Below are 13,009 nucleotides of genomic sequence, written 5' to 3' on the forward strand. Positions count from 1 at the left end.
CTATGAATAGCTGTAACATCCTTTATGGCTGCTATTAAAGCTTTAATGTAACAGGAAATAAAGAGGGTATTGATGGTAGATGATGAAGACTGTAGAAAAAAGCTGTGAAAGTGAAAAATTGATTAGGGTTTTTGGTGGTTAAAAAGGGAGAAGATATAACAGCTGTGATCGGTGGTGATTTTGAGCGTTTTATTTTCAACCACACACGTATAAGGACACGATTAAAGGACGAGTACATCGAAATGCCTTTTTACAGCTAGAGGCGCGTGGGGTATTATAGCCATGCGAAAAGCAATCATCACGATGTCAGTAAATTTCGCCTATCATTTAATGCCTGTAATGTGCTCCCCGATGCAAAAGGGAAACGTGGAGACTTGGTTGGGATGTGTTTATCAAAAGTTTAACAACTTAATCATTTTTCAAACGCTTAAGTCATTAAACTGGGGGGACTTAATGGTGTATCCTATCGTATACACGCATAAAAGGCATAATGATCGTATAAAATTACCATCAGAAGCACTGAGAACAACAGTTTTACGAGACTGTCCGTCCAGCGTTCTCCGCTGTACAGGCTGCTCCGTCATGCGTAAGCCCTAAAGGCCGCCTAGCGCGTAAGCCCTGGCCGGAGAATGCCACTTTTAGCATAAATTTCGGATCACAAGCAACAGAACGTATCATCATCTGACACGTGTCCCCGAACAATCCGGTGGATCTGACACTATAAATAGACCCCTTGGGTCGTCATTTTACACAGTTCAGATATTCTGACAAACTTGAGAGCTGAGACTTCATCTCTATCTCTCTAGCACTTTCTCTCACTAGAAGTCATCCGGCTAGCACTTCTACGCTCTACGGACGACAGATTGATTAAGCCACCCCACAAGTTTCTACACTTGTGAACCGGGTCTGCAGGGATTATTTCTCAAGGGCAAACATCAATCGGCAACACTCACCCACCTAAAGCTAGATCACTTCTAGTATCGTGTTGACACACTAAGCCTTACCTCAGAAGGAAATAGGTGTTAACAGTAACCTACATGCGATGGGTGCATAAACATACAGTTGGGAACATATGTACTGTTTGCGCCACATTCGTAGCAACTTAATGACCAAATTTAAAGTTGCAGCGCTCAAACAGTTGTGTTGGACAGCCGGTTCGACATCGAATCAAATACTCTACAAGAATTCCCTCAAAGCAATCAAACGCGCAAGTCGAGAGGCTTGGGATTATTTGCATGAAGCGGATGTAGGAATATAATGTGGACTGTGTATAGGGACAAAGACATGAGTCGTTGGGGTAACACAACGATAAATATTGTTGATTCCCTCAACAATGTATTTAGTCATGCCCGTATGGACGATCAAAGCGTGTACTGAATATACAATTAAATATATGAGAAGTGATCCTCACACACTCCTTTCTATCTATCCACTGGAGCGATTCTAGTATGGGTACGGTCATACTACTAGTTTGAAAAAAAAAATCAAAGTAACCTCCAACATATAGAACAACATTAAATTTAAATATGTGACTCTCTGTATTCTCAGAATTTACGCTCAAAGGGGTCCTGAAATTTTTTCTCAAACTAATTATATTTAAATGGAACGGTGATTATAAACCTTCCAAAGACTAGATTCGCCACCATTGTCCACACCAATTATTTCCTCCGTCTCAAAATAACTGTATACCTTACTATTTTGGTTTGTTCCAAAAATATTGTCCCTTACTTTAAATAATTATAAAAAAAAAAAACCAATTCATTTTCAATTAAACACTTTTTATAATTGAAAATGTAAACATTTGATATAGAAACAAATATACTAATTACTCTTTGTAATACAAAAAGTTAATCCAGACAATAATTCAATTAAATTAATCACTAGACCCTTCAACAAAACTTGCATATTTTGCCCCAATAAAGCCTTCAGCAAAGACTTACATATTTTAAGTCAATAAACCCCAACTGGAGCTTAATTTTGGTGGTGATTGACTGGTTGAGTGATTAAATTTCCAAGAATATGATGAGAACTTTCAAAGTGTACCCAATGTATTATTATTGCATTATTCGTCAACGTTCTGAAAGTCAACGTCAACGGCACTCCGCACCAGTTATTACGATTATTGCAAATCAATTAACAATATCCACATATATATAACACTTATCTTATTGCATTATTGGTGTTACCTGTTGAAAGTCCAAGTCACCCAAGTGGCTACAAATTTATTTTGGTGACTCATACAACTTTAAAGGTTGCATTTCATATGGTTCGTACCAATATCGGAGTGGAAATTACATTTACTTACATATGCAACCACTTTTTTTAAAATGCAATAGTTGGCATCGAATACTCTCATTTACCACGCACACACACGCTTTCGGGCGGAAACCCGAACCATATTACAGGGATCGGAACCTTAAACGATCCCGAGGGGCAGACGGGTCAGACCTGGATCCTGAATATGGTTGGTAAAACCTCTCATGGGACAACCCGGCTTATCGGAATAAATTCCACGGGTATACAACCACTTTTTTTTTTAACTCTCATATTTTTCTCTTGCATTCTTTTTCTTTCAAATATTTAACCATCTATAATACAGCATAATATATATCTTTAGTTTTTCTCAAATTCATTTCATCATTGTCTTTGCAAGGAACCTAATTATGAGTGAAATCACGTATGGATGGTATCGAGATCTTTTGGATGAACTAGCAAAAACCTTTTCAGTAGATTTGTGGTTTTCATTTAGTGCTTTCAGCACAACAATATACCATGCAGAAGAGCAAAACAAGTACAGCAAACCAATGCCATGGATAGGGATGTATATCGCATTAGCTTCTCTGTTTTGCATACTTGCAATGGTGGCTGATTTATTACATGGTTTAAAAATTAAAAAACTATGGTTCCCGTGTAAATATTTCACACTTAATGCTGCTTCTCTCACAGTGATAGCTGTTGCAATGAAGTTACCTACGGATCTAACTACTGTAATGCCGCGTATTGTAGACCAAACGGTTAAGCTTGGAAGCTTATCTTTTATGTGCACCATGATGGCTAACTTGTTGCCTTCTCTAGCAACCATGGACAACAATGAACTTGTTACAAACATCATAGCTTTAGGTATTCTAGTTATCACTGTGGTTGTCAATGTTTGCATTGAGATAACAACAGGAGCTTTATCCACCCCTGAATCTGAGATCTTCTTGGGTATCATTTTTAAAAATAATACTTTTATTAAAATAGCGGCAATCACTTATGTGGTTATGTTACTCATGTTGCTGATTATACACACATCTTCAACTTTAACGATTGTGAAGTTCAAACAACTACTAGAATCAAAATACCAAACAGGTCATGAAAAAGCTCTCGGGGACGTAAAGACACAAGAATCAATATTAACTTTTGAGAAGATAAAGCAGCATGTTACAAAGTATTGGATTATGGCAGGAACTGGTAGCCCTCAATTCGTTACAGGTTGCTCTGCCACAAATTCTGCTTCTGGGGTAATATGTGCTTCAAGCACCTTCTTACACATTCTTATTATGATTCCAACTATTACAAATATAAATTACTATGAGTCAGATTATAAGTGGTCAACATATGTAATATTTGTTACACAATCTATCGGAGTCCTACTTGGTACAATTTCACCAGTTTCGAGATGTTTTGCAAACTTGAGCTTTGAGCTTTCCATTAAATGGATATGGAGTCATATTAAGGTCTTTAATGTAGAGAACTACTGGACTGAGAAGTTGTGTGATTGGAAACAGAGTAGCATACCGTTCTTTGCTAGAAACCGCAAAATCAAGATTATCATTAAGAAATTAAAAATACTTATTCTGAAGTTTTGTGTAATATTTCAGAAGACCGTTGTTGTGACATGCAAAACGATAGCGTTGATACCAACTTTATTTGTGATTTGTGTCTTGTATTGTAAACGTTGTAAGAAGTGCTTAAAGGAAATGTTTAGTGATTCAGATATGGTATTAGGTGATGCGGCTAGTCAACAAGGTACAAACTCAGATCTTAGCCATTTTGTTTTAAAGTATCAAGACGATATGGAGCTTACTATGACAACATTCAAGAAGATTTTGAACTCCATGGAGGTCATAATCAAGAAGGCGGAAAAGCAACAACCGTATAACCTTATGAAGCTACTAGAGAGATCTAATGGTTTTCAAGGAGTTGAAAGTTTTGATAACCATGATGTTATAGGTTTACTTATAGAAGAACCCCATAATAGTTGGAGCTTACCCGTAGTAACCTTGACATGCATCGCTATTTCTCTTCCTAACATCCCAAAGAACAGAGTTAATAGCTTGTTGCAAGGTGTAAGTGAAGGTCTTGTATATGTTAGGCTTGTGGAAAAAGTACTCAACGGTATGGATGAATACGTATGCATTCAAAAAGCGGCTGAAATGTTGTGGATAGAAGTTGAAGATTCACATAAGTGGTTAGGAAACAACCTGCAAAACCTTCCTCGTCAAGTGAATATGGTTGGACAAATATTGCAATGGTTCAAAGATACAGCAAAAAATGTGGTAGATGAGGTAAAAAGTATGGATATTGAAAGCGCAAAAGCTAATTCCAGGCAAAAGTCTATTTGCGCCAACTCTATGTACCGGATAACTGAAAAAATGTTGCTTTCATACCACACCAACATTGACCAGGTTCGTGAAGAGGAACTATTTGAGAAATTATCATCGTTGGTCTCTGACATATTGGCCGCTTGTTTGACCAACTTACCTCAAGTCATAATAACTAAATGCCATGAAAGTGCAATTGAGAAGAGGGAGGCGAGTGTCACTGATGTAGTCAAACTCCTTGGTACGACTGAAAAGATAATCATCGGCCTTCAAGAACGTGAACTTCCAAACTTGAATCTGGACGAATTTCCGTTTATTGACAAGTGGTGTGCTAAATTAATGCATACCTCTCCTTAATAACCAAACCGGTTCAACCAATGAGGTATGTTCTTGAAGTTTTTCATTGCCTATTATTTTCTTTTTGGGTAAAGCTATCTCATTTGTTATTCAAACTCTTCTGTTAATTGTATTTGATACTTGTTAAAATTCTTAAACTTGAACTGCAGAATCAAGCTATTTAATAATCGAAGACAACGAAGTTTTTGAAAGATTTAGAATGAGAGCATTAATAGAGTATGTTAAGTTTGGGTTTCTTCTAGTTAATTTGTAAACTTAGATGGTCGATCTTGTGGCGTAGTCCTTGTTTCTCATCGTATTTACTCTCATGTGGTGGATTATTTTTAATGATAAGACAATATATCGTTTGTTTCAATGCATTTACCGGTATATCTGTATATATTTTCTTTTTCTTTTTTTTACAGCGATTGGGATCACCCGAGGGGGACTAAACCACCTGTTGCGATCATCTCCCGTTTCGACTATGCCGATGCAGCGATAATAACCCCGCCCCCATCACTGCCCGGGAGGAAACCTTGAAACCGATCCAAGGGCACGGCCAAGTAAAACCCCCTCCCCTTTACCCCCCAAACGATATGGGAAATATGTCATGGGTGAATACTTCATGGCAGGGACTGGACCACATCACAACTTCATAGTATATTTGTATATATACTTCCTGATATTATGTGTCCCTAATGAATGTACGTTGTTCTAATTTTGAAATACTCACCCAAGTTCTGAAATATTTGTTTAGTTACATTAGTTACATACCCTTTGATTTCATTTTACTGAAAATTTGTCACTTCATTCGGAATTGGAATTTTCGGATGAATGGTTTTATGGTTGATAAAAAACATTCGTATGTTTAGTGGTGAGATTGCCTCAAACTAGTTTATAGAAAATTAAAATTCGTATGTTATAGTATGTTTAAGCAAACGAAGTGATCAGAAGAAGAATTGAGCAAGATTATTCAGAAGTATATTCAGTTCAAATTGTTGACTTTGAAAGTCAAACAATGGGATGATGTGATGATGGTGTCGAATTAATGGAATCTGAAGTGGGCAAACATGCGCTTTAGTCATTATGGAAAATTGTTCAAAATACACTTTTTTAATGTCTTCAAACAAAATATACTTTTTAAAAAAAATTGTCTTTTTACACCATTCAGTAGACGGGAATTTTGTCTACCACCTTTATCTGTCGTCTACTATCATTTTTACAAAGTAGTAGACAGTTTCAATAAGATAGTAGACAGTGAGAACAAAGCAGTAGACAGCCAATTACAAGGTAGCTGACCGTCTACTGCCTTGTTGTTATTGTCTACTACCTTGTTGTAGGTGTCGACTGATATGTATTATTGGTGTCGACACCTACAACAAGGTAGTAGACAATAACAACAAGGCAGTAGACAGTCAGCTACCTTGTAAATTGGCTGTCTACTGCTTTGTTCTCACTGTCTACTACCTTGTTGTTACTGTCTACTACTTTGTAAAAATGGTAGTAGACGACAGATAAAGGTGGTAGACAAAATTTTCGTCTACTGAATGGTGTAAAAAGACAAAATTTTTTTAAAAAAGTGTATTTTGTTTGAAGGCATTAAAAAAAGTGACCGTCTACTGCCTTGTTGTTATTGTCTACTACCTTGTTGTAGGTGTCGACTGATATGTATTATTGGTGTCGACACCTACAACAAGGTAGTAGACAATAACAACAAGGCAGTAGACGGTCAGCTACCTTGTAAATTGGCTGTCTACTGCTTTGTTCTCACTGTCTACTACCTTGTTGTTACTGTCTACTACTTTGTAAAAATGGTAGTAGACGACAGAAGCCAATCATTCCAATTAAGCGTTATTTTCTTCGACCTTCTCGAAATCCATTCAAACGTATTAACTTGGATGTCGTTAAGCAACATGGGACCACTACTTTTATTATTTTTGAATAATGTAAGGTTCTGATTTTTTCAAATTGTGTAACCACACACCCACTCGATTGCTTGCCAAATTTGCAATTTCGACGAAGGTTGTGAGTTAATCTGAATGCCTTCGAACATATCCTCAAACTTTGTGTATTCGTTTCTCCCGGATTTCCACCATCTTATAACTCAAGACCAGATCTCTTTTGCGAGGGGGCAATGAAAAAAAATGTGTTCGACCGTTTCAACCTCATTTTTACAAACCGGACATAAGACCGAGTCTAGGTCGATTCCCCTTTTATCTAGTTCCACTCGAACCGGTAGTCTATGACGCTTCACTCTCCAAATGAATATGCGAATTTTGGAAGGAAGAAACGGATTCAGCAGTGTTCCATTCGAGTTAGCATAAGACCCGAGTAGTTTAGCATCCAAAAGCGAAGTTAGTGCTTTTGTAGTAAACAACCCGTTGCTTTGTAGCTTCCAATTCCAAGTATTTGAATCCGAACCTGCATACCTAAAACCGTTAATACATACGAGCAACTCATTCAATTCTCCCAAAGTGCGTCCGCTGGGAATTCTGGACCACGACCAAGAAGCTTGCCAAGATTGACTCGTTTTCAATAAACGATCATTGAGTAGCGCATCCTTATTGTCCTCCAGACGAAACAATCTTCCAAATTTAATGTACAACGGTTGATCACCAATCCATAAGTCTTTCCAAAAAAGAACGTCATCACCATTGCCAATGCTCCTAGTAAACGAGTCAGAGAAAGGAATGCCAAGTGAAATGATTTGATTCCCTACTTCACATATAGATCTCCAAGTTGATTGTTTTGCTTTCGGGATGTTTAAACCTAAATGACCCAAACCCCCTTCCCGGCCGTATAGACTTTTTATTACTTTTGTCCAAAGCGCGTCTTTTTCTATTCGAAAACGCCACCACCACTTGCCTAACAAAGTCAAGTTTTTTGCTTTTAAAGTACCTATGTTTAACCCCCCGCCCGCATAAAGTGAAAGAATGTTTTCCCATTTTACCCATGAAATTTTGGATTTTTCATCCGACCCGCCCCAAAAAAACTTACGACGAATACCCTCGAGCAAGTTGATGACGCTTGATGGAGCACGGAATAGGGAGAAGGCGTACAATGGTAAACTACTCAAGACCGATTTGATTAGGGTTAAACGACCACCGAAAGACATAACCTTTGTTTTCCAATCCGCCAATCTAGATCGAAATTTATCAATAATTGGATCCCATTCTTTTACACTTTTCATCTTTTGACCAATTGGGAGACCAAGATAGGTAAATGGAAACTCCCCTACACGACATCCGTACGAACCAGCCATTTCGGCAATAGAAGAATCATGCACCCCGATACAGTAAATACAACTTTTCGAGAAATTAACTTTAAGGCCCAAATAAATTTCAAAACATTTCAAAAGTTTGAAAAGGTTACTTACGTTTCTTTTGCTCCACTCTCCAAAAAAAAAAATTGTATCATCGGCATATTGCAAATGAGATATAACTACTTTATCCACTCCCAATTCTAGGCCCTTGAATAGTTTCGAAGAGATAGCATGCTTGACCATTTGGTTTAGACCTTCGGCAACTATTATGAAGAGGTAAGGTGATAATGGATCACCTTGTCTAATGCCTCTTTGCAAAGTAAATTCTTTCGTTGGTGAACCATTAACCAAAACCGAGATTGAAGCCGATTGAAGGCATGCGTTAATCCAACTTATCCATCTCGAGCTAAAACCCATTTTTTCCATGATCTTAAAAAGAAAATTCCACTTAATGCTATCAAAAGCTTTTTGAAAATCGGCTTTAAAGAGCAAATCTTTTTGTTTTTTGAATTTAAGATCCGAAATTAATTCGTTTGTCACAAGGATTCCATCAAGAATGTAACGCCCTTGTATGAAGGCGCTTTGTTCAACCCCAACGATTTTGGTAATGATCTTTTGAAGACGACATTCAAGAATTTTTGTGATGATTTTGTAATAGCTTCCTATCAAGCTAATTGGTCGGTAATCTCCAAGTCCGATTGGATCGATTTTTTTTGGCAACAAAGTAAGGAAAGACGCGTTACAACCTCTTGAAATTTCACCATGAGCCCAAAACCAATCTATAGCTTTTTTTTAAGTCATCTTTTATTAACCAGAAGAATTTTTTGTAAAAGCCAAGATTGAACCCGTCGGGTCCAGGGGCTTTTTCATCCCCACAATCTCTAATAGTGTTCCAAATATCTGATTCAGAAATGGGTGCTTCAAGCATGTCGGCGTCAACAAACAACATCGAAGGGAATGGAAACTGATCGAGACAAGAAAGATCAGGGACCGTTTGACATTTATTTTCAAAAATGGATTTGAAATAATTGTGGATTTCACTTTTGATTGCTTCCGGTTTTGCTTCCCAGATTCCATTAATGTGGAGACCTCTAATATTCGAAGAGTTGTTTCGTCTCCGTATCGTGGAATGGAAAAAAGCGGTGTTTTCATCTCCTTCTTCGCACCATTTTATTCTTGATTTTTGTTGAATCATTTTGGTTTTTTCTTTTTCTTTTTGCAACTAAATTGCTCTCGCGTTAATCCATGAAGTTCGATCATCATCATTTAATGAACCGGAATCAGCCTTTTCTTCCATCTCTTTGGTTATATTTTGCCAATTTTCAATTTCCTCATCAAGCGTTCCATATTGGTATTTGCTCCATGTTCGAAGAGCATTCTTTACATTTTTCAAATGATCTCAAAAAATGCAATCCGGACGTGATCCTGAGACCTGCTCGTTCCAAGCATCAACAATGATCTTTTCGACATCTTTGTTTTCGAGCCAGATATTAAACAATTTAAACAGTTTAGGCCCAAAATCAATGTTCGAATCTCGAAGAATCAACGGACAATGGTCAGAAGTACGTCTATCCAAGGCGATGACAGAGGTATGACCCCACATTTGAACAAAACTTTCATTTACCAAAAAACGATCAAGCTTACTCAATTCACGACCGTCATCACTAATTCTCGTAAATCTTTTCCCGAGTAGGGGGATTTCAATAAGTTGGTTACGATCAATAAAATCATTGAACACACAAGCTCGCCTACTGATGAATCTCGAATTTTGACATTCTGAACTAAAATGAACCTCATTAAAATCACCCCCTATAATCCAATCGACATTTGAGGCGTTTAACAAAACATCCAGGCTATCGAAGAAAATGCTTTTATCATTATCATTATGGGGTCCGTACACATTTACTATGATCGATTCATTATCTTTACCCTTCAATTTACCTTTAATAGCTATGAAGTGCCTCTTTTCGACTGCAGCAGTAACAACGAAGATCGATGGGTCCCGAATTATTAACAATCCACCCGACTTACCAATTTTTGGTTTCTGTACGTAACTAACATTTGATGAACCCCAAATGAGTTCAACCCACCTATCATCAACTGTATTACATTTAGATTCTTGAACGAAAACTATGTCCGGATTTTTAGTTCGGCACATTTTACAAAACCAATTTACCTTACTTTCTGACTCAACATCTTTACCAAATCCGCGGATATTGAGAGTTAGAATCTTCATTTAAAAACATGAGGAAACGAGAAGAAATGACCGCGAATTATTGGGATTTATTATCCCAACGTAATCCAAGTTTGCTCCCATAAATTTCGAGACCAATACTATCGGAGCTTTTAGAAGTGGTAAGTGATTTACGTGAGGTGGACGGAAGGTTGGATTTTGATGTGGTTTTGGTAGGCTTGGAGGTTGATTTTTGTCTAGATAGATTTTTGAATTGGAGAAAATGGGATGTGGTTTTAAGGGTGGTTGGAGTGCTACTACGATTCTTGTATTTTGTTGACTTATCTTTGTGAGAAGTTTTAGAACATGGGGTATTTGAAGATGATAATGATGTATTTGTTGTGACAATGTTGGGTTTACGAGGAGGTGGGAATTGTAAGGTAGGAGAGAGTGTCGATCTTTTGGCTTTGGTGTTGATTGATTTGGAGAAAAGAACGGAGTTATGTTTAGAGTGACGTGTTTTAAAATGAGGAGGATTGGTGCTTGTAAGTTTATCCAGGTTTAAGGTTCTTACTGGACTGAAGGAAATCGGAACGGAAGATGGATTTTGTTCTTGACAGTGATCAGAATTGGATGATATTGGAGTGGTTTCTCTGGGTTCGGTATCAGAAAGGATTGCAGAAGGAATGTGAGTTGGGCTAGAGTGTTGTGAACTACGATGAGTGTTTGAACATGGAGCATCTTCATTTTGTTTACTGGGTTGAGCTATATGTGGGCCATGATTGGGTGAGTCTTGAATGTTTAAGTTACGCTGGGTTTGAATTAAAATTGGGTCGGATGGACTGGATTTGTTTGTGCAGATTTTATGTGTGGTGGGTTCGTGGGCTGATGGGTCAGGTTGAGTGTTTTTTTCATTTGGGTTGGGAACATTCGGTGGATTTGTATGGGCCGAGATATGATTCTGACCAGAGACATCAAAATGATTACCTTGGGGTGATTGAGGTGGACTTTTCAGATTCGAAGCGTTTTGAGGATCATTTTTTGATGAATCTGTGTTACTTTTTTGATTATCATTAATGCACTCCTCGAAATTGTCACCTGTGTTCAGACATTTGGATGATTGATCTTCCACTCTTTCTTTTTTCTCTGGTGATACAGTTTCCGAGACCCATTCATCATCTAAATTAATCTCATTGTCATCTTCTCTCTCTGAACACCATACACTTGAATTCTCATCGTCATCCAATTCGAGCTCGAAAACATTTCTACTATTTTCTGAGATTGTAGAAAAGAAAATGGTGGATTTAGTTTTTAACTTAATGGTTTCCTCAATTGGCTTAGTACCATGAACTTTGATAAGGACTCTTCCGGCTATTAGATTTTGATCTTTACTTTCAATAGAGCAGTTTTCATAATCAAAAACAGGACCCCACCATTGAGCGATTTTTTTGAACGTGTTAACTTTCCAACATGAAACCGGGACCCCGTAAATATTGACCCAAGTTAATCTAGTTGATCGTAAGCGATTATCATCCCACCTTCTGATATTAAGAATCCATCTGCGGATGTTATGGTCATCATCAGCTAGAATATTTTCGATTGTCTCATGAGAATCAAACATTATCAAAACTTCTAGACCACCTAGGTATTTGATTGAATAATTGTTAAGTCCTTCTTCATCACAAAGATTATGTAATTGTTCAAGAATATCGATTTTTTCCACGTTTCCTAATAAGGTTCGATTGAATGACACTGCCGGTTCTTCTTCATCTTCAACGTTTATTGTTCTTTGACGATTGGGATTTGGTTCATGTTCATTATGATTAGTTTCATGTTCATGTTTTGCATGTTGATTAGGGTTTTCAGAATTGTTTGAATTGGCTGCAAGTTCAGAAAAGTTGTTTGAATGTTGATGGTTGGTTGAGGTATTGGCATTGATGTTGGTATGGATGTTATTTGTTGCTTTAGGTTGCCATGCTTTCGAAGGAGTACGGATCTGATGGATGTTGGAGATAGGATTTTTAGGAGGGTTAGCACTATGGAAGGTATGATGGGTAGACTTATGGTTTTGGGAACGATGACGAGTTTGATTGAATGGGTTGGAGTGGGGTGGAGGATGAGGGATATTGTTATTGTCTGTTGTAGATTAGGGTTGGAAAACCTATCGTTTCTTGCTTTTTCAGAACGAGCCTTATAAACCCTAAGATAATTTTCGCCTGCTTTAATCTGACATAACTTAATAGCAAACGACTCTGGATCTGAGATACCTTCGTAACGAACGAAACCAAATCGTTGCCCACTTGGTAACAATCTCTTTGCCATGTAGATATCCGATAACTGACCAAAATTTTTGAAATTTCTCCAAATTTCTTCAACATCCCAGTTAGTTGGAAAATTAAAGAATAAGAAAGATGTTACCCGATTGACGTTAACCCTATAAACCGATCTGTCGTAGCCAAACCCGTAACCTTCGTGCGCCGCCGTCGTGCTCCTCCTGCAATCATAACCTGCAAAACTCACATTAGTTCTCTCTCTCTCACCGTTTTTGTTCACACTATTTTGGTGCAACCACTTCCCGGTGGTTGATTGATTATTGAATTTAGGTTTGAAGGTTGTTGTCCGGCGTTGATTTGCCGGAAAAGGAGGCGTGAA

At 37.7% G+C, this 13,009-nt stretch overlaps 2 protein-coding genes across 2 annotated transcripts; one reads left to right on the forward strand and one right to left on the reverse strand.

Moving 5' to 3' along the window:
- Positions 1 to 2,204: 2,204 nt before the first annotated feature.
- On the forward strand, positions 2,205 to 5,304 carry LOC139866855 (uncharacterized). Its single transcript, XM_071855149.1, has 2 exons — positions 2,205 to 4,968; positions 5,093 to 5,304. Exon 1 carries the CDS (start codon positions 2,664 to 2,666, stop codon positions 4,941 to 4,943), a length of 2,280 nt encoding a protein of 759 aa, XP_071711250.1. The 5' UTR covers positions 2,205 to 2,663; the 3' UTR covers positions 4,944 to 4,968; positions 5,093 to 5,304.
- A 4,102-nt stretch (positions 5,305 to 9,406) lies between these two features.
- On the reverse strand, positions 9,407 to 10,342 carry LOC139891316 (uncharacterized). Its single transcript, XM_071874275.1, has 2 exons — positions 9,617 to 10,342; positions 9,407 to 9,562 (listed from the first exon to the last, which is right to left on the reverse strand). Exons 1-2 carry the CDS (start codon positions 10,340 to 10,342, stop codon positions 9,407 to 9,409), a joined length of 882 nt encoding a protein of 293 aa, XP_071730376.1.
- Between the last annotated feature and the right edge of the window lie 2,667 nt (positions 10,343 to 13,009).

The sequence above is a fragment of the Rutidosis leptorrhynchoides genome, chromosome 1, assembly GCF_046630445.1.
Source record: "Rutidosis leptorrhynchoides isolate AG116_Rl617_1_P2 chromosome 1, CSIRO_AGI_Rlap_v1, whole genome shotgun sequence".
Classification (NCBI taxonomy): domain Eukaryota; kingdom Viridiplantae; phylum Streptophyta; class Magnoliopsida; order Asterales; family Asteraceae; genus Rutidosis; species Rutidosis leptorrhynchoides.

What these genes read in the sequence shown, in the direction of transcription:
- LOC139866855 (XM_071855149.1), top strand. Translation starts at nt 2,664, where the DNA reads ATGAGTGAAATCACGTATGGATGGTATCGAGATCTTTTGGATGAACTA.
- LOC139891316 (XM_071874275.1), bottom strand. Translation starts at nt 10,342, where the DNA reads ATGTGCCGAACTAAAAATCCGGACATAGTTTTCGTTCAAGAATCTAAA. An exon ending in TTGATGCTTGGAACGAGCAG is followed by an intron (nt 9,563 to 9,616) that starts GTCTCAGGATCA and finishes AAAAATGTAAAG; the next exon opens with AATGCTCTTCGAACATGGAG.